Source organism: Botryllus schlosseri, chromosome 16 (genome assembly GCF_051294905.1).
Source record: "Botryllus schlosseri isolate E-star chromosome 16, Bs_hap1, whole genome shotgun sequence".
Classification (NCBI taxonomy): Eukaryota; Metazoa; Chordata; class Ascidiacea; order Stolidobranchia; family Styelidae; genus Botryllus; species Botryllus schlosseri.
In genome coordinates this window covers 6217843-6239765 of record NC_137251.1, presented here as the reverse complement: position 1 = coordinate 6239765, position 21923 = coordinate 6217843, and the positions used below count along the sequence as shown (strand labels likewise).

The window sequence follows — 21923 nt, the reverse complement described above, 5'->3', positions numbered from 1 at the left end:
TGCAAATCGTTGGGTGCGATAAATCGTCCGATATAAAATGTGTAATGGATACTTTATGACGTAACAAGTAAATGTCGCATCATTTTTAAAGAAAATTGTTATCTCATTAGGCTTTTTCTGCGCAATCCATATATTGTCATCCAATATAACCTCTTAAGATGCAAAATAAATGTAATCGTGATTACTTTTCCAATGCAATCGTAATCGACTACTCCCTGATTTTGCTGTTATCGTAATCGCGTCATTCAGAAGTAATCGTAATCGCAATCGATTACATTCACGAAGTAATCACCCCATGTCTGCTTGTGACTGCATACTGAATACTTGTCAATTGTCGACAACATCATAGTTGCACTAGAACGCACTTTACTCTATGCCATTGCTGTGCACAGCATTAAAATTCAGGCCTGCTGTTCAATTATGACAAATCAGCAGATGTGGTTGTTGCATATATAATAGCATCTTATGAAATAGGTCGGAGCCGGAGCTACTCCTCAAATAACGGGCTCCAGCTCCGCTGAATTTTATATAGAGCTCCGGCGAAAATGCACGGCTTCGGCTCCAAAGCCCTGGTCAAAATGTTCAATGACTTGCGACTCTAATGCAGCGACTTGACCCCAACACAGCGACTAACACATACATCAGAGAATACACGACGACAGAGTGTTCGAGAATGTAATGTAAGATCAAAAATTCATCACATATCCTTTTCATCAAATCGTGATCACCAATAACAGTTAAAAGTGACCGTGAACATTATGCAGTAAATAGGGCGCGAATTCCAAGTCTTCATGATATTAGCATAAGAACGCAGAGAATCCCACTTGCAATAGCCAGTCGAGTGGACGAACAGTAGAGCAAGCAGAAAGAGAATTTATCACATATTCTTCCATCAAATCGTGATCACCAATAACTGGTAAAGTGGCAATGACAAATACGCAGTAAATAGTGTACAACTTCCAAGTCTTCATGATATTAGCACGGGTGTGCGGAGTGTCCTCGGATTCCGCCGCAACATATCATGGTGTAATACAAGTTCAACGAATGTCTGTGGCAGCCTTGAAAGCGGCTGGACACAGCCCCGCACTCCCGCGGTCGCCTTCCCTTCATCCTCCCATCCGCTCGAGGCATACATTCAACGAGTAACGAGACTTCATCGACTTTTACATGGATCCTCGACCTGAAGAAATTCAACCTAATTCACTTCGATGCCGCGTATTTCCAGATTCAGGCACATGGAAACGTTATCGTCAACCATCTCATAAAGCCTAAATCAGAACAGGCAACTGCCATTTAATGGATGATGAATTCAGAACAAGGGCGCTGGTGGAAATGTTTACCTTTTTCAAGCCAACATCTGGTGATTTATTTCTCGTCAGCAGCTACCAGACCGGTAAAAAAAGCCCACACACAGCGCAATGTTGCAACGACAGAAAGTGACGACCTAATTTCTTTTGATTAAGTTATCTTTTAAATAACAGTTCACCTAGTGTTAAATAAAATTGATACGAAAGTCGCCCGCGGTACTTTACCAAAGTGGTATGCGGTCTGCATTCGACGTAGTTTGGTCAGATATTACCCAGTCGGCGGTAGAGAAAATGAACAACTTCAAAAGATTAAACATCGGTTACTGTGGCATAGGCGTGGCCAGAGGGAGGCGCATTCACCCTGCAAAATCCGAAACCCTAGATTTTCATCCAGGCTATCTTCACTGGGTGAACACGGATGATATCGTGCTACCAGAGGAAATGGTTTCAAGTTTCCCAGCGTGATATCGGATGCCTGCACATGCACACCAAATTTGGCTCAACTCCAACGAGCAGAAGCCGCGGCAGAACCAATTGAAATTTTACAATTTATCAAGAAAAATAAAATAAAATAAAAGATTTCAAAATTTACCGTGGACTCCGTGAAATTTTCAAGTTGTCTACAAAAATTTTGCAAAATAAGTTTGACGCAATTCCAACCCTTAGAGGCGAAGTTATTCCACTTTTTCATCAATAATTCCGGGATTACCCACCATTCAATGCTCTTTTTGTAAATCCAAAACTTTCAACTGCAATAACTTCGCTTCTACTGGTCGAAAGTCAGCAAAAATTCTTTTAATAATTTCATAGGGTTTCAATAAAATTTGAAATTTTAATTTTGTTGATAATTTTCAAAAATTCAATTGGTCTGCAGCATTTATTTAGGCCACACGACAATTTAATCAGTGAATCCCGAACAACCCTAAGCTACGCACGTCAGTGCAAATGTCATATCCGTGAAGTAGCGATCTATCCACACCCCACAGTATTTGAAGTGAATTGAAATAGGAATGGTCCACAATTACGATTATAATATTTAATGTGACGCAGAGCTGACATTGTCTTCGTTGGTGGCCGCATAAAATGTACATATTTGAATTTCCAATTCATTCGTACTATCGCGATATCATGATGAGCGAAGCTGGAATCAGGGTTGTAATGACTCGAGTCATGACTCGACTCGAGTCAATTTTTGTATTGGCTAGACTTGTACTCGAGTCATTGAGCATGACTCGAAATTAGGACGGCCAAGACAGACATTCCATTGTAATTTCGAAGAACAGTAAAGTCACCATATTATTAGTGTTTCGTCTATCGGTACTGGTACTTGAAAACAGGGTCAGAAACTGTTAGAACTGAGGAAAATTGCGATATCATGAATGCGAGACATCTAACACTCGAGCAGAGTGAACACAATGACTTGGACTCAGACTAGAGTCACAACACTACGACTCAGACCTCTACATACCGACTTGGACTCGGTGATGAATTGAAAATGATTCGACTTGACTAGAGTCAAAACTATAAATGTGAGATTGACTTGAAACTAGGAATCTTATGACTTGGTTACAACCCTGATTGGAACACTCTACTAAAAGACGATCACTCGATACAAAATCAAAGTAATAAGGCACACTTGAATTAGCCTAGCTCTACCCGGCGCACGCCAGCCGATCAAACTCACCGTTCAACTTGAGTAGCACCTGGTTCTCGAAATGCTTCGAGTCGATGGCGGCGTAACTGGGTATGAAAATCGACTCCGCCGTGTCGAAAAGTCCCTCGCACGCCGCCGACGCGGGCAGCGGCGTGTTGAGCCTGATGAAGAGCTTCTTCAGATTCGGAAACGACTGCAGCACTTCGAGATCGTGCGACGAGGTGGACAGGTAGCTGTTCAGCTCCAGTACCTCGGCGAAGACGGCGCTACGACGATTCTTGAGCGAGGAGAAGAAGTCGTCGTCCTCCTCTTGCTCTTGCGACAGGTCGACGGGGACCTCGCGCATTTCGGTCAGCTTCTCTCGCAGAAAATTTAATCCTAAACGCAACGCACACTGTCAACGTCGGGAACAATAATGAATAAAGAGGCAATGCGCTTCAAGTAGCAAATCATATTGTCTTGAAGTAGCCTACAGATTAGAGCCCGAGAAGCATTTTGGCAGCAGCCACATCACTCGGAAAGCTATCGCATTCGAATTGGCGCCAATCCAGCCTCTATCTCCAGGGTATCAAGATTACACATCGCTTCTTAACCCCCCCCCCCCCCGAGACTCCAGTCACAATTTTCTTTCGGTGACTCGACTTGACTCGAGTCATTTTTTCAAACGAGTAAAATGACTCGACTCAGTCAATTTGTGTATGGACTCGACTTGTACTCGAATGACTCGAACCAAGTCGTATGACTCGAGACCAGGACGGCCAAGACAGGCATTTCATTGCAACTTCGAAAAATAGAGAAGTTACCACATTATTGGGATTTTGTCTGTCAGTCTTTGCCCTTGGCAAATAGGCCAGAAACTATTAAGACCGAGGAAAATTATTATATTATGAATACGAGCCATTACATATCCCTCGAGTAGAGTTGCAAAAAGTGCGTTAGACCAGATTGAGCACAAAACAGAACAGTGAACATAATGTCTTGGACTCGGACACTCACTGACTTGACTCTGTGGTGAATTGTAAATGACTCGCGACTCGGAACCCTGTGACTTGGTTACAACCCTGTGCGCATCGCATTACTTCGCTGTTGCCAGTTCTCGGCACGATTAAGCAGTCGCGCAGTTAGTAGACTGCTTGATCACATCAATAAAGTGCAACAGAGAAGAAATGCATAACAGAGGTACCGCAACGGGTTAAGAAACAATGTTGCATAAGTTAATTCCACATTGGCAGACAAATTTCAACGGCAAATTCTGAAAAAATCTTTTTAGCCGCAGTTCGAATACAGTGGCTTTCTGAGAACAGCAGCTGGCAAAATGTTTTTCCCGATAAGGCCGGTAACGCGTGGAAGATAAGAAGAGTTATAAGTTTAAAATTGACGAAATTCAACAGCACGATATACCGACACTTGACAGTATAATAGAATCTAGCAAACAGCGCCATTTGCAGTCCAAATAGAGTCGGTCAATTGGTCAATTTCTTTTGAAATTTTACCGGCCTCCAAGCTGAAAAGGTCGCAAGCCGGTACACTAGCCGACAAAGTAGAGCTTCACCTTTCTCTATGGTGCCGCTGTCCGACGTCCATTCCGTCCTGAACTTGGGCAGTAGAATCGCGGCGCTGATCAGCTGCGGCTCGTCCATCATGGCGGAGAATCGCGTCTGGATGCCTTTGATAATGGCGGTCACCAGCGGCTTGCAGACGCGCGAAGACCCTTCTGCGATCTCCAGCTTGACCAGCAGCTCGCGCAGCGTGGGCAGCAGCCAGCCCATGTACGCCGTCTTTTCCGATTTCAGTATGTCGATCGCTTTCATGACCGGCTTCAACACGGCGCAGTACTCGATTAGAAAGTCAAGCTCTGCTTCGGTCAGCCTGGAAATCAAGCAACAGATAACGGTCCTGTGGTGACACATTTCACAAGGTTACCAGTGAATTCGGCAGTTGATGTGTGTGGGATTGTAAGGAAGACATGTTGACATTGTATATTAATGCGTTCAGGTTACGGTAGGTTGGTAATAGTAGCCACCAAGTGCCTATCAAACTGCTCAAGTGCCGGATCCATTAGTGGCATGCAATCATAATGTGGGAAACCTTAGACGCGAGATTGAATCTTACATTCACGGCAAAAACCGACTGAATCAAATGATAACAAATTGAATAGCGAGATAGCTGGATCAAGTGAACGATGGAGAAGTAGATCGACAAAAATTACATCATTCCGATCGCCAATCTCGCCTATTCAATGGGATAACAGCGTGTAATACTCAGGCAGAACACAGCTTTGAAGTTACAAGACCGTATTTCGTGGTACATAATTGCAGCAAGATGCACCGTTACTATACACCAGTATCAGATAAGACTCCGTCCGTTGTCAGTAACAAAGCACCTGTACTTCTATTATTTCGTAGTAATCAAGCAGGCTTTCCCTACTTACAGTAAACTCAGGTAGTTATGCTTTCAAACTAAACTTGCACTTCGGCTAAACAGTTTCTAGGCAAACTACTCTATTATTTTTATCACCTCCGTGAGTAAAATTGTGATAGAAACTGCGCGAAATGGCCCCTGGCTGTATCATGGCCAATGAATATATTTTTAAAAACACGCTATTCACAGCATCAAGTCATTGTGCATTAGTCAATAAGATACACCCGGGAATCTGGCAGTAACTAACGATTAACATTGAAAATCATGCGGCCCCTTGAAAAAACATACCGTACTTCTTGAAGCTTCTATCTTGAGCAGGTCACCTCCTGTTTTTGCTTGAAGCAATTAAAGCGAAATCTTGGAAATCACTTCTACTTGTAGTCAAGTACTACTTCTACTGGAATACAACAATCTAACATACGGCACATCTAATATATCGCCATACAATGCTGGCGCACAAAATGAGCTGTGAGCTATTACCAACAGTGTTAAAAGAACATCACCACTACGTGACGATTTTAACACGAACCAAAGAGAATTCCGCTGTACGAGTTGGTGTGTCTTGACCTAGAGTGAAACGCTGAGGCCGTCTCGGCAAACCCCGGTAAACAACCACTGGCCTAAAAGCTCAGAATTCTTCAGTATTCACTTGAATTTTTGAACATTATAAAAAAGACATAGCTACTCACGTCGGAACCTCAAAGCAGCTGAATATATTCTGCAACGCACCATCCCCTTGACTGCGCAAGATAGCCACTATCCTTTCCGCGCCATGAAACAGCGACGTCCACCTGGTCTCGTGCGGCCGAATCAGCTGCATCACGCTCTTCTGACTGGACCGCCCCTCCATGTTCCAGAGCAACGACAGTTTCGAAAACGTCGTATTGTTCAAATCCTTGTACTCCTCGTCGACGGAGGCGTGCGCCGAATCCTCGGTGGCCACCAAATGCAAGATATGGCAAGCGCATCGCTGCAGCGTGGGCAGCTTGTACTGACACTCGGGTTTAGACGCTAGAATCTCGAAAGCATCCAGAAATTCGACATCTGTGTCGGTGTCTTCCTCCTTCTGTTCGGCGGTGGCGCCGCCTTCATCATCGTTGAAATTCAACGCCGAAAACTTTTTCAAGTAATTCGTTCCGTTGTCTGTCGTCGTGTAAATCACTCTCTGCTCGATACCATAGATAGAATGCGTGTCGTTAATTGCAAAAGTCAGCACATCGTGCGTGGGCTGGCCTGTTAATCTGCGGCAGGCTAGAGCAGCACGGCATCGTTCTAACGTCCCAGCGTCAATCCAATGCGCAGTTATGCCGATAAAATCATGCTGCCTAACAGACCAACAGTCGACCGTCGTCGCAATGAAATCTACAGTGCTTAAAGCGGCGATAATGTGTACTTTCATATCGCTCGCGATAGAATCGATTCTTTCTTCCATAGCGGCTACGTTCATGATCTCCACGCTCGGCTGTAAAGACCGGACGAGCTGCCTGAACGAGGGCAGCGCCACGAACTGCAATGGTAGTAAGCCTTGGGCCACGAGCGATATGAGGTTTTGATCGAACCTGCCCTGCACCGTGTGGGGGCCGTTCAAGTTGGATTTTTTGCGCTTGCTAGAGCCTGGACCGCCGTTGATCTTGCGCTTCCGGGCCATCGAGGTCAGGTCCTGGTAGTATTCGTAGTGTTGAAGCCCGTGTTTGGCCTGGAAGAAGATCGGCGGTTTAACCATGACCGTGAAATAATCGCACTTGACTCGAGAATTTTTGGTGACTCGACTTGACTCGAGTCATTCTCTTGAATACGGCATGGAAAATAATTCGATTCGGCACAATTTGCATATCGACTCAAGACTAGGACGGCCAAGACAAGCGTTTTATTGATATTTCGTGTATCAGCACTGGTATTTAAAAAATTAGGGCCAGAATATCACCTAAACCAGTGGTACCCAACCTGGGGGCCGCGCCTCCCTTGGTGGGGCGTGAAAGCTCGTAAGGGGGGCCACGACGAAGCTGTCAACTGGAAAAAAATTTCGCGCTTCGCTCGATTTACCTCCAATTCATGCGTACTTCTCTATATATACACCCAATTTCACATTTTTTAATTCTCTCATCAAGTTATAACCTTCCATGCCATCAAAAAATCTGTTGGAGTTGCGATAAGGGTGGCGCGAAATTTTTCAATATCATAAAGAGTGGTAAAAAAGTGAGTTGAACTACACTTGAAGTCAAAACATAACAGTGGACACGATGGGTTGAATTTTATTGATAACTTAACCTCACCATAACCGTATCAGGAAGCCTTGCTATCGGCAATTTATTACATATAAGCAGAATTTACCCACCGGTATTACTACTATGATTTTAGATTATTGCTACTTCGACTCAACAGTATTCTTTTTTTTTCAGGCAAAAGTAGATGCAGAATACGTTCATACGTTACTTACATTTTTACGTACCTAGAAATCTCGAATTTTACTTGTTTAGTAGACATTGCAGACAGTTACGTTAATTTTACTTTCTACTCGCCGACAAGATACCGTAGCGATGTAGCGTAATGGTGGAGCGTCCAGCTCCCTGGTCGGTAGGTCCGACCAAAGACCTAATCAGTAAAACTCAGCATTTCCAGGATAGCATGGAGCGGTGGCGCAAGACTCACAAATACGGATTTTCAAAAGACCATACATTCGTAGACGGAGAGAACCAGTCGGTCGGATTTCGTCATAAGTTTAGGAGCGCACGTTGAATAAGCAATCCGATTTGCGGCGTGCTATCACGTGAATTATGAGGAGATTTTCGTAGAGTTTGAGGTACTTCTCGGGCAATTACATCATCATCGGCAAACATATGATAAAACTAAAGCTAAGTAGTACACGGCAAAACTGGCTACTCATAAAGCAAAATGAAGTAGTTTGGCGCAGGGATTCTGTGGTACGCGGATAGACAAGAGTAATTTTGTGATGAACGAGGACTGCTAATATTGTATCAGGTCAAATTCATATTAGCCTACTAAACCTGATAAAGGATCTGGGATCGTTAGGCTATTTTGAACAAATCGAACTACATTCCCAAGACAAACGAAGACAACGATCAAACGAAGTTCCAAACTATCGGCACGGCATGCGATCGTGATAGCACGACGAAAATCGAATTGCGTATTCAACACCCGCTCCTACCCTTGAAAAAGGCCGGAAAGATTTAATCGGCGACATTCGACGAGACACACTCACCTTGATGTGCTTTCCCAAATTCGACGGTGACGTGACATACGCCGAAATCTCTCTGACCTTCGGCCGACACAGCACGCAAATAAACTTCAGCGAGTTCCCCGTTTTACACTTGAACTCGAAAAACGATTTCAAGTACGGCCAAGGATTGGCGATTGGACCACTGACGGTGCCGTTATCCTCCCCCGTGGCGATATTATTCTCCATGGCGGTCGGTGTGCTATTCTCCCCCGTGGCGCTGATATTATCGATTAAGACGCTATCAGCCTCCAGTTTGACGCTATTTTTCTCCACGGTGGCACTATTATCCGCCATGATAGGTTTAGAATACGATATCCTGACAAATAAGATAGTAGGTAGGTAAGTTGAAGTTGTGCCATCATATTCCTGAACTCGCAGTCCATTATCTTTCACAAATATTCAAGTAATTGCAATTGATAATAAATTGGCCGTCTAACATTCATGCACAGAGCTTATAACACAACATACTCACAAATTGCAATTTAATTCACATTGTAATAGATTTTCTTGCAACAATTATGATTTATCATAAATTTAGATTTGAAAGCACAACTACCATTCTGCAATATGAAATTACCATTAGCCACTAGTAATATATAAACAAACCATTCGGGGTAGAGAACTTCAGTCCATATTATTAATATATTCATGAAAAGCTCTACAGCTGACTCTGATCTGTAGTATTACGATGAATTAAATTCAAAATGTAAGAAATATTTTGTCTACGAGACAGAATTAAAACGAAAACTATCAACGAGTAGAGAGAGTAGAATGGTACAAAACAAACATTAATAAGCACACTTGCGATTATAAATCACCGAAAACAACAGCGCAGAACCTTAGCGAAATACTCCAATTGTTTATATTAATACCATATCTAGTAATATCATGAAGTACCTATAGGCTACACTTCCCGAATTCGACATTCTCTCTCCTACACCAGATAATATGATTCATATCAAACTCATTACTTTTCAGTACTTTCAAAGACTGAATCCAACTATTCTACATTGAAACCACATTCTGCAAACTGCCTCTGGTCTCAGCAAGCACGCTATGAAACTACTTATGGTGCCTCATCTCTTCACAATAGAATTCCACCTACTTAGTAAGCCATCGAAGTAGAAGTAAGCCAGTCACACACTAAAAGCTACTGAGTCAAGTGGGTCGCCATAAGGAGAAGGAGACAACCAGAGTACTCTGTTTACTTACTTTATACATACCGCTCAAGTGGGTATGAGTCATAGAATATTTAAAGTAGAGTACTTCAGTCATGTACTTCATGCGTCATGCCTACTTCAGAGAACTCACAGGAAACCATGTTATTAGGTGGATAATAATGGTACACTCTAATGCAGAAGACTAATACAGAGGCCGTTCTGAATAATATTCATGGCAACTGCAGCTACCAGCAAGTTATATTAAGCTTAGTCTGCTACATATATTTAGACTGTTATAAAAACAACTCCTATCATTACTTACTGTATTACTGTACTGGTACTTGATACAGATACAGAAATTCTAATCTGGCAGTACCAACTCACCATTGTATAATGCACAATAGATAGGTGACAAAATCAACTTATCAACATCCACAAAATGCATAGGATTCAATTTAATAATGTGTGTTAGCTGAACATTGTTTCATCGTTTGAATCGCAAGATTAAAAACAACATCATATTTCTTGTGGTGGCGTGAGGGAAACTGGAGAAAACAGTGACTTTGTTCTCCAGTAATTATGTCAAAGTGAATTTAACACAAAAAATACACGACAGGACCATTAGCGTTAATGCATTATGGAAAGGAGTGTATTTTAGTGGCTGGGAGACAATTGTTAAATTGTTTAAAAAAATCAATGTATGATGTAGGCCTATGTATTGTCTCTTAAATTTCTACCCTGTAGTCATCTCCTGTAGTCTCGGAAATGCCATGATCGTATGAACTTGGAACTTCAATCATACATTTAGACAATAAATAAGCCCGATTTTTGTAAGTTTGCTGGTTTCGATAGTGAAATAAAGAGATGCTAAAAACACTTGAAGTGAATATATATAAACCGTTGAGAGCTCAGAATTGCATTTACCGTAGTTTCATGTTGCCATTTCTAATGCATAAATTAAATGCGAGTACTATACCTACTTCGATTATTGAAGCCTACGGCAACACTTTCCAAACCTCACGGAGCCAGCTACAAGAAGTATTAATTATATTCGAGTAACGTTGATAGCTGCTGTGATTGATCATTCTGCCCAAAGCAAAATACTTTTAACGATAACATTAGAAGCCAATTGCCACGAGTGGAGTCTATGTATCTGTATGCAATGTCAGTTAATGACAGAAAACAGATTACGCTTTCGACCAACCGAATATCTTTAAACTCCGCAAAAATAGGCTACTGGTTTAGTAGTCTACTTGAACCATTTTTTAAATCTATCTACTTGGTTATTAGTTGTTATGATCGATTGATCTCATTAGTGGTGTGGGATGATACTGATATTTCAGAATTCCTCTTTGGATAGCCCCTTGGACATCGCAACAATACAGATACAGTAATGTAACAACTTTTGAATGAGTTTATGTCAGGAAAATATAAAATGGAATGTAGTTGATACTGGAAAATTCTGCATAAACTCGAGTAGTATACTTTTTAAAAGACCAAACGGTTGTCAGCCGCACCATTGGAGCCTACTCAACCAGTTTTGCTCACACAATATTTTTTCAATTACGGCCTACTCGTATGTGAAGTAGAGGTCGACCGATTATCGGCTTGGCCGATTATCGGCGCCGATATTTGGAACTTTCTCGAATATCGGTATCGGCCAATCTAGGCCGATATCGCGACCGATATTTTATATCTAACTACAATCTACCTTTTCTGAACTGATCTGCAATTCTGTTTCATGTTTTGATTTTCGGGTTATCCCAAATTTCAACGAATGTTCACAATTAAGCAATAAGTCTTTTCGATTTCAGTTTTCTCGTTTGTTGTTCACCTTTCTGTGGCATGAACAAGTGCCATCTTGCCTAATATATAATATTTTTGGCGAAATAGTTCTCTGCTCCTTCCATATTAATATCGGCCTATGATATCGGTTATCGGCCTTGTGAGCGTCGAAATATCGGTATCGGCCTGTAAAAATCAATATCGGTCGACCTCTAATGTGAAGTTCTTTACAGTTCACTTTGAACAATATATTTACACACGTGAGTGATCAGTAGTCTCAGATCTACGTTATCCAGATTTCTACATCTGCTTGGCACTTGCACCGTTGATTAAGAAGTTTCATCTCTACTGTAAAAACTATCACTTTTTTGGAATGGCAATACGAATTCATCATGTCAAGGTATTCTAGTTACGGAACAGATTTTCATCATTCTGGTGGTCACAAATAACTGTGAAGTAGCCTACACTGTCTGAATCATAGCAACGCAAATTAGCTTTGACATCGATACTTTTTACAGCGATACAAATTTTTCAGCATTAGAATTTTGTAATTTAAAAGTAATAATGGTCCATTGGCATGAAGTTCATTAAACCACCAAATAACATCATAAATTTATTCTCATTCAGAAGTTGAAGTAGCATTCAAGTGAAACTAGAGAACGAAAGGTCTGAAAATTAATCTGAAACTATTTTTATTAAGTAGATTTGGTTGGTCGCATCCTTTTAGAAGTTGATCGGAGGTGGCTACTTTTGAATTTTTGACGAACACAACACAGCTGATGGGACTGCACATAGGAACACTCTTCGAATGGTTTAGTTACCGTAGGTGCTATTTCACGCTGTTTTAATGACAACGCGTCCCACACTACTTCCTACTTCTGAACATCCAAACTGAGAAAAGTAAGTAATTCTGTCTAAAAAACTGCTCAAAGTGGGAGTAGTCTAGAAATATGACCACTAGAGTGTGAAAGTAGGCAAAACTTACTTGAGAACTCGTAAAACTGGAACTACTTCATTAGTGACCACCAGCAGTATGAAGTTAAATATTATAATGCAGCAGTGACGAGATGACTCAAGTCATACCTTGACTCGAGTTAAACTGAAGTCAAGTTTTTGAATGATATGACTTGACCAATTGTACTTGATTAGAAATTCACGTGACTTCTTCTAGAGTACCAACAATGACTAAATTTGATCCCTCTTTGTTTCTCATGAGGTTGGCACTAACTGTAGCCTTCAGTCAATGAATGTCACTTACATCGGATGATACTGCCATCGTATTTAGCATGGCATATACTCTGTATGGACTATATACAAACATAAATAAACTGCGACTCGTATTGTCTTTGTAGTTTTGAAATGTCATGGTATAAAATTTGACGCAGACTAGCGTTAGTAAATATGGATGACCATCTGCATGCGCACATTAACTATAATCACTACGGCTATTCTTTTTTGACATGTCAAAAACAGTCAAAATTGTAGCGTTAGGTCAAAAAATGTCAACAAAGTTGAAACTTTTTTGCAACCTGCATTTCGTCAGTATCGTAGATTTTGCACTGTCGGTGAACTTATCATGTGACATTTTACAGCTTTCAGCCTACTTTATAGGGCTACAGTTGTAGGCGGCCCAATGGCCCATTGCCTGCGCATTGTGAATCATAAACATTCAAATGAAACTAATAGGTTGACATGGTGTTATGCTCAACGTACCGCAATATCCCGACTGAAGCAAGACTGTGTGGGCATTGCATGGTTCTAATATCAAGAAGCGCATGATGAAAAATTGTGATGTAGACACCATTGCCAGAATGAAGCAACAAGGTTTGTCACCAGCAGTGTACGCACAAATTCAGTGTTGTCAACCAACAACTGCTGCTGCTGTTGAACATTCTTTCTCCATTCTTGGCAAACTACTTAGTAAGGACAGACACATTTTATCCGTGAATGTAGGAAAGTATATTTCGTTGTGCTACAACAAATATTAATTATGTCTGCCATAATGCGTGATGTAACTACTGGAATTCTTCATAGGGCCAGATTTCGTTAAAATGAAGTTTTTTCATGTTTAAATCTGTCAGTCTTTGAGCCAAAAACGTTTTTTTTTCAGGCCTAACTAATTCGTACGGACAGACACTTCCAACCAGAAATGAAGACAAGTAGTACAATTCTAACATTATGTGGGAAAACACCTAATTTGCATACGTTCTGTCAAATTTGGTCAAAATTAAGAATTTCGAGGTAAAAAATGTCAAAATCCCGTTTTTTAGGTAAAAAAATCGCCCTTATAATCACCAAAACTAGAAATATTTGATGACTTGCAACTGACTCAAATTGGAAAATTTGAGATGTCTCGAGTCAATATGGACTCAAAGTGACTTTCAACTTCAAGTAGTGACTTGATCCCAACACTGTAGTGCAGTATTGTTTAATACAGATCAACTGATCATAAGTTCTACTCTTCACATAAGAGTTACTGCATAACCACTTGTTACTTGTGCAAGGCAGCAACTAGCAAATTTTTTTACTTGACTAAATAGTACTTATCAAAAATTCACCCAAATCCACGTATATCTAGTCAGTAGGCGAACAATGCATTTATCGAACCAAGTAGCCTACTTGAGTAGGCTGTCTTTACATGTGGACGATGGGAGCCAAGTCTGCCGAGGATGAGTCACCATGACATCTGGGATGAAACAAAAAGTAATGGAGACTTCTTTATTTTTGACTTTCTACCGTTTGAAGTTTTTGCATTAAAAATACTTGTCAAAATTTGTAAGTACATAGTAACTTCCATAGCTACGTCGAGCCCTGTTTGATCACCTGTTGAGGGAGCCGAGCTCAGAAAGCTCAACAGTGATAAACAGAATACGGTAATCATTTCTTCCAATCAGCTGGACAGCCTTTCATCGTTCAAATACAGACAAAGCAGAAAAGTTTTCTGGTATCTCATTTTCTGTTTTGAGAAAAAAAGGAAAAAAAAACACCAAGGACAAAAAAAACAGTGTCCTATTCCTATACTTTCAAGTTATTATAGTTTGGTACTGGTCAGAGTGGAATTAGTGACATTTAATTACTTATTGATTTCATGCAAGAAACCCTTCTGTCATGCGCAACTTATTGCCGAAGGGGGCGGCGAAAACAACCACTGTTTTCAGTCTGTGGTTAAGATATTTGCACCAAAACACTCACAAATTGCACGGGGGGAATTTGAAAAATATAATCTTTAATTAGCGATACCGGTAATGAATATAAATAGAAGCCAACGTGCTGCTAATTTTTGATTGATGTTCACAAAAATTCTACATCAACTTCTATTCATAATAGGTAGCTGCTAGCTAGCATAACATAACATACGGTAAGTTACCATACTAAGGTTCTCAGTCCAGACAATTTTATTATTATTTTACTATTTAATGCAGTTCCATACCTACGGTAGCTGTGCCTGTGGTGAATAACTGAAGCAGCCATGGCTGATATAACACTAACCACTACTTGTACTTTACTGACTAACGTCGGCCAACCATTCTAGTTTGCCTGCATTGGTAAAAGTAACAAAAATACAACTTACTTGTCGCTGTTACACGCCGTATCTACCACCTTACCGTCGCTGAGCTTCAAGTGCCAAGCTGACAAAGCCGCGAAAAAGCTACTTGCACGAAAGCGCCATTAGCGTGGAGTAGCTAATCACATAAAGAAAAAATACTTGATGACGCGTAAGTAGTCTAGTGCGATAAGTACTTCGATCACTGAAGCATCTCCTCGATAATCAGTAGAATCGATGGGAATTGTAATTATAAAAAATCGCTAAGTACCGTCAATGATCATTTGTGTAATCCAAGGTACTTACAAGAAAACATCAAAGATACGAATACACCTAGATTTCCATGTGTGTTCGAATATAACCCGCATACAACAATGTGCGAATTTCAATGATATTGTCATATGGTATGGAGGATGGTCTATAATGAATCGAGAATTGCTACATGGTATAATAGGCATTCAAAAAATTTCCCATTCGCCTCCAACTGCACACGACATTAGTACTTGTTTCGAGTAACTATTTTGCAGTCATGCGTGTGGCTCCGGTTGCGCAATCTAGTGTTTACGAATGCAAATTTCACATTTTCACACTCTCTCGCTCGCTCCCTTCCCCAGCCAACCACCCACTGCCACAGGCCACAAATTTCTCATAGATGGCTCTATGGGAATATTTATCGTAGCTACTCATGCCGAATATCGAATTGATATACCAGGCTTTACACTGTTTACAGCATACCATAGCATAGAAACAAGCACCACGCTGAGGTTTGTAGACTTCAAAAACATGGATCAAGATACGAGACCACTTTCAGATATTGTGACGTCCTCGTGCTTGGAAACTTTGTCGGGTTTACCGAAAAAAGGTAAGCCGTTACAAGGAAAAGAATGGACTGTGCTGGCAGGAGTGGTTGAAGAGAACGTAAGATATGTCATGCCATCATCTAGTGAATTTAGTATTCTTCGTGGCTCCATTTTCTTTAGCCGCTAGAGATGATGAAAACAGGTAATGATGCTACTTGAATAAAACTAAATATTTTATTCAAGTATTTTATTAATTATCAGTGTTGGGATCAAGTCACTACCTTCGAATCACAAGTCATTTTGAGTCATTGCACATTTTGACTCGAGTCAAGTCAAGTCAATCGATTTTCGAAGGTGACTCGAGTCAAGTCAAGTCACAATTCAAGTCAAGTTGGCTTTTCGAAATATGAGGCAGGATTATGTCATTGCATTATGCTGGCTGTCTGAAATACAGATTGAGTGGTCATTGATTCTGAACCAATGAACGAATATAGTTAAATATACACTCAAGAAGGCGCTGTATCGCTCACATATACGTAGAACTGCTTATAAACTACGTAAGTAATATCATAGCCTCAGTTTATAGTTACCAGCCAAAAGAGAGAATAGAGAAACGAATTGATAAGATGCAATATACATTCGAGCCTGCGTCAATGGTTGATGACTATATAAACTATATTTGAATTTCAATAAACCAAGAGGTTTGGTTAAGGTAAAAACAGAAATATACATTTTACTATTGAATTACTTTACTATACTAGTTTACGACATCGTAAGCTAAAAGCTTCGATCACTTCGTTTGCGGTCAATTTATTTGGGAAAGAACAATGAAGGCACAGTGAAACGCACAATCATTGAATGATTAGTCGCTCTCAAAGGTTACACAAGTGTTTTGCGAGCAATCCGACCATATGCAAGATACAATGATTTTTATCGACACCGATTAGCCTACTTGATGACTTGAAATTGACTCGTGAATTTTGCTCCAAGTCACGAGTCAATCCACATTTTTGATACGCCGAGTCAAGTCGGCACTTCTTCGATGGCAGTCAGAGATCGAAAAGTGTTCACCATGATCACGAATGAATGTTTTCCATGCACACGAATAAACATTTATAAACGTCAAAATTATTGTTTTTGCGTTTGGAGAGGGTTAGGGGGGATATTAGGGTTGCGGGAGCGGGTTATTAGGGTTGTGGGAGGGGGGATGTTAGGGTAGGGGGTATTAGTGTTAGGGAAGGGGGATATTACGGTTGGGGAGGGGGATATTAGGGTTGGGGGAAATTAGGGTTGCGGGAGGGGATATTAGGGTTGTGGGAGGGGGATATTAGGGTTAGGGTAGGGGGTATTAGTGTTAGGGAAGGGGGATATTACGGTTGGGGAGGGGGATATTAGGGTTGGGGGAAATTAGGGTTGCGGGAGGGGGATATTAGGGTTGTGGGAGGGGGATATTAGGGTTGAGGTTAGGGGGATATTAGGGTTCGGGTAAGGGGGATATTAGGGTTGTGGGAGGGGGATATTAGGGTTGCGGGAAAGGGATATTAGGGTTGCGGGAGGGGGGTTATTAGGGTTGGGGTTAGGGGGGATGTTAAAGGTTGCGGGAGGGAGGATATTAGGGTTAGGGTTAGGGAAGGGGGATATTAGGGTTGGGGGAAAGGGGGGTTGGAGGTGGATTAGGTTCAAAGTTGGGGTTAGATTACTCCTAACCGGGGTCTAACCCATCTCCCTTTCCCCCAACCCTAATATTGGGATACCCTAACCCACCTGCAATCCTCCTTACCCCAACCCTAATATCCCCTTTCCCCCAACCCTAATATCCCCCTTCCCCAACCCTAATCTTGGGATACCCTAACCCCAACTTTGTCCCTAACCCATCTCCCTCCCCCATCCCTAATATCCCCCGTCCCACAACCCTAATACCCCCCTCCCGCAACCCTAATATCCCCCTAACCCCAACCCTAATATCCCCCCTCCCGCAACCCTAATATCCCCCCTCCTGCAACCCTAATATCCCCCCAACCCCACCCTAATCTTGGGATACCCTAACCCCAACCTTGTCCCTAACATACCTCCAATCTCCCTTTCCCCCACCCTAATACCCCCCACTCCAACCCTAATATCCGTCTCTCCAAAGGCACACAAAAACAATTTATTTTGACGTTTATAAATTTTTGTTCGTGTTCATGGAAAACATTCATTGGTGATCATGGTGAACACTTTCCGATCTCTGACTGCCATCGAAGAAGTGCCGTCAAGTCAATTCATTTTAGCAAAGTGACTGAGTCATCCCAACACTGTTAATTATAAGCCGTTTCAGCGGTATTCATCTTATCTAAATTTAGTAATGTAGGCTAATTTTGTGTTGCAGATGAAATGGCTCGTATTGTAATTATATGTTGCAAATTTTAAGGAATAACGCAGCAATAATTGCTTCATTATAGGTGAAAATTTCAAACTTAACTACAACTCAAAGGCCTAAACTACTTTATTCTTTGCTAAATAGGACAAGCACTAAGCAAGTAGCCTACGAAGTACTCGATTTCAAAAGTAGCAAGCTCGGCAACCTCATCCAGTATTTGAGAAAGTGGAAAATGCTTCATTAATCTGGCCCATTGTTTATGTCTGGTGCTTGTTATCTTTAGTTAATTCAATGTTTTTCAACATACTTGACTTGATGGAATTTTAGCATACGACGTTGAGTTGAAAAACTTCCTCTCAACGAGTAAACCAAGAATTTTGATTGTTAAGACGAGTTACTTTCATTGCATTGAAAGTGTGCAGCTATATAATTTGATCGAATGTTGAGCTCGTTCAGTGAACCCAGTCGCATCTATCAATATGCAATAAACAAGTTTCGTGAATTTCAGATGGCGACAGGTACGTTTACTGCCGTTTCGCTTGGAACGGGGACGAAATGTATTGGGCCGAGCAAAATGCGGGATGACGGGAAAATATTGAATGACTCTCATGCAGAGGTGATAGCAAGACGGGCTTTCAGAAGGTAGATCCGATTGTTATTATATCAATTAGTCGTTAGCAGTACCACTACAGAGATTTTGGTGTGCATCTACATAGCAGGCTGCAGGCTAAAAATGTCATCATTCCTTCATTTGAAATGTCTTCCTTGAAAATTGGCTCTTCTCTTACAACATGGTTGTAGCCAGAGACCGTTTTTCTTTACCTGTACTATTTATTCATGATGCTATGTTATTAGACTCCTACTTTAACCAATTTCTGCAGCCTAGCCCAATATTTTGCCAAATAGAAATTGGTTTTTGATCTTTACGAGAAATATAGTCAAAAAATTGTCATAACAGTAGCGTGTGATTATCTCTTACTAATATCTCTCTAATAGTTTCCCTAAACGCATGAGCGATCTCGTATTCTTGTTGTTGTGATTGTGCGACGTACGTGCATGTATGTATTAGCACCCACGTCTTGTGAGTTGTTGGAGCAATAGGGATTAGGCTAGTCGATGCAACTGTTCTTTTGTATTTCAGTTTGATCATTTATTACGGTATTTAACCTATGAATAAATGCAAAGTTGCACAAGTAGAATATATATTAAGAATTGCACATAATTCTTGTGCCATTGATGAGTCCCCATTAATCGTAAAGTGTCGTCTAAAGTAGTCTGCTAAAGCATCATCCCAACTACTTAAATCGAACTAATTGAGAAATTTTCAAACCTCTCAATTTCTACTTCTACATAATGTCTTGAAATTCATAACTTCTGCGTGAAATTGATTAGGAACATCATGAATCTCAGCATCACTCGATTTGAAAATACATACAGCACGTACACTAGAAGGGTTAAAGGTGAACAAACGGATTATTACAGGATCCCGATGTCTCACGGCATCCTCGCGCATCGCAAATAATACTGTTATCAGGAACCACTTCTCAGTTATTATTAGAGGTTTACGGAGTACAGAGGTGGTCAGTAACGAAGCACTTCTTCTTTTAGTAGTACTTGAATGAAGTAGCTTTTGCCTACTCGCACTACTTAGGCTATTAAGTAGTTTTGATTTTAGACTGCTACTACTTCTAATTGACAGTTTTCAGTTTTTTAGGCAAAAATAGGCATGGAATACCTACTTACTTGTGAACTCCTACTTCTACTTGAGTAGCGACGGTGACTACTTTGACCACCTCCGTTGGAGTATGGCTGTGGTTTGGGGCAATATTGCAACTGCGGTCTTGCCCTGGCATCAACTCGACTTGTATGCTGTAAAATGGCTCTGATAGGCCCAAATTGAAACGAATTGAGTGAAAATATAAACTCAGCTACTACTCGGCCCTGCCAAGTGGTTTACGAATACACTTTCCACAAACTGAAGTAGTAGCTATTCTCCAGTGGCTGATCTGGTATTTGATTCAGGACAAACAGTGGATGCCATATGTCTATCGTAGTGTGATATAGTTTGATCATTATTTATGTCTTCTTTATAAGGTACATTTACTACCATTTGGAAAAAGTGTACATGGGGAAAGGCAGTCACATTTTCTCGAATCCGGATCCAAAAACTGGAACGTGCCGGATTCGACACGACATTCAATATCATTTCTACATCAGTCACACACCCTGCGGCGATGCATCTATTATTCCTGTTGAAGATTGCACTGGTATGACAGCAGACGAGAAGTCAGAGATCACCCGAGACATTCAACGCAAAAGAAAGCTTGATTCTGAGACTGAGAGTGATATGAAGAAACCAAAATTGGATACAGACGGAACAACTGCATACACAGACATATTAAGAACGGGAGGGAAACCAGTTACTGGGGAAAAACAAGACCCAAAACAATGTTCCAGTAATGGAGATTACCATATCCCAGGACTGCTCCGTAATAAGCCAGGTCGTGGTGAGGCGACAATCTCTATGTCTTGCAGCGATAAATTAGCGAAATGGAATGCAGTTGGGTATCTTGGTGCATTGCTATCGCTCCTCATACAAGAGCCACTTTACATGTCTTCCATAGTCATCAGTAGGTGTCCGTATTCAGAACGGTGCATGCGTCGAGCATTGTGGGATAGAATATCCCATGTCAATTTAAAAGAGCCGTATCGCATTCGCAAGCCTCGACTCCTTTTCAGTGGTTTGAAGTTTCCTTACGCAAATGTGGGAAATATGAAGCCTTGTGCGAGGGCTATTTCATGGTGTAAAGTTCCAGACGACTCTTTAGAGGTGTTGGTCAATGGATTCAAATTGGGAGCAACAAAGAAGCAAATTGAATCAGCTGCGGCACAGAGCAAGATCTCGAGAATGTCACTTTTTCAATGCTTCATGAAAGTACATGGTTTCTCGAAGAAGTTATCCAATCGTAATACTGCGATGGATTCTTTGAGCTACAGAGCATATAAAAGCTCTGCCGAGTTATACCAAGCGGCATGGAAGGAGCTCAGACGTTCTGCTTTTACAAATTGGATCGTACATCATCACAAACTTGATAACTTTTGCCTCATATAATATGATATACTTTGCCTCTCTTTCGCGTGATATCAGCTGCGTTTTGCAGAATAAAACACAATTTCATATGAAGTAGAATTTCGGTAAGACATGTTATTAGGGGTGTTGAGTGAAGAAAAATCGTGTATCTGCTAAAGCGACCTGGTGATGATAGGTTGATGATAGATCGATAGACCTAGGAATAATCGTCCAAGGCTGGTGCCTGAGACTACCCTAAGTTCCTTGAATCCTCCAAGTTTATTCATAAAATTTCATCATTTCAATTACAAGACTGCTCTCTATAGTAAATTAAGTGCGTTATTCATTCGCAATCAATATATAAATGTGCTGTACATCGTCGAAAGCTGCCGAAGGCACCACAGTCGTAAAAGCTTAAAAACCTAGCGGGCGCACACTTTGGGGTTTCCGCGAACGCGAATGGATCAACCAGATTCCTTGTTAGGGCATAGCAATTTACAGCGTAGCTGGCATGGAGAGTCCCATCTGAATAGTATCGATGTTGTGGTTTACAGCGACACCTGGTGCTAGGTGGACACTTTCAGT

The 21923-nt window shown here is 41.2% G+C and overlaps 2 protein-coding genes across 4 annotated transcripts; one reads left to right on the top strand and one right to left on the bottom strand.

Annotated features, from left to right (window-relative positions):
- Positions 1–661: 661 nt before the first annotated feature.
- Positions 662–15289, bottom strand: LOC145458815 (uncharacterized). Of its 2 annotated transcripts, XM_080337309.1 has the most exons (7): positions 11776–13794; positions 9227–11353; positions 8603–8936; positions 6072–7078; positions 4514–4830; positions 2992–3339; positions 662–1180 (listed from the first exon to the last, which is right to left on the bottom strand). In XM_080337309.1, the coding sequence occupies exons 2-7, from the start codon at positions 9268–9270 to the stop codon at positions 1164–1166; spliced, it is 2067 nt and encodes a 688-aa protein (XP_080193435.1). In that variant the 5' UTR covers positions 9271–11353; positions 11776–13794; the 3' UTR covers positions 662–1163. The 2 variants fall into 2 exon arrangements, with proteins under 2 accessions (XP_080193435.1, XP_080193438.1); XM_080337312.1 differs by lacking the exons at positions 9227–11353; positions 11776–13794 and adding an exon at positions 15137–15289.
- Positions 15290–15796: 507 nt separating this feature from the next.
- LOC145458817 (tRNA-specific adenosine deaminase 1-like) lies at positions 15797–21452 on the top strand. 2 transcript variants are annotated; one of them, XM_080337314.1, is made up of 3 exons: positions 15797–15971; positions 18777–18910; positions 20363–21452. In XM_080337314.1, the coding sequence occupies exons 2-3, from the start codon at positions 18777–18779 to the stop codon at positions 21378–21380; spliced, it is 1152 nt and encodes a 383-aa protein (XP_080193440.1). In that variant the 5' UTR covers positions 15797–15971; the 3' UTR covers positions 21381–21452. The 2 variants fall into 2 exon arrangements, with proteins under 2 accessions (XP_080193440.1, XP_080193439.1); XM_080337313.1 differs by having other exon boundaries at positions 15798–16027.
- The last annotated feature ends 471 nt before the right edge of the window (positions 21453–21923 follow it).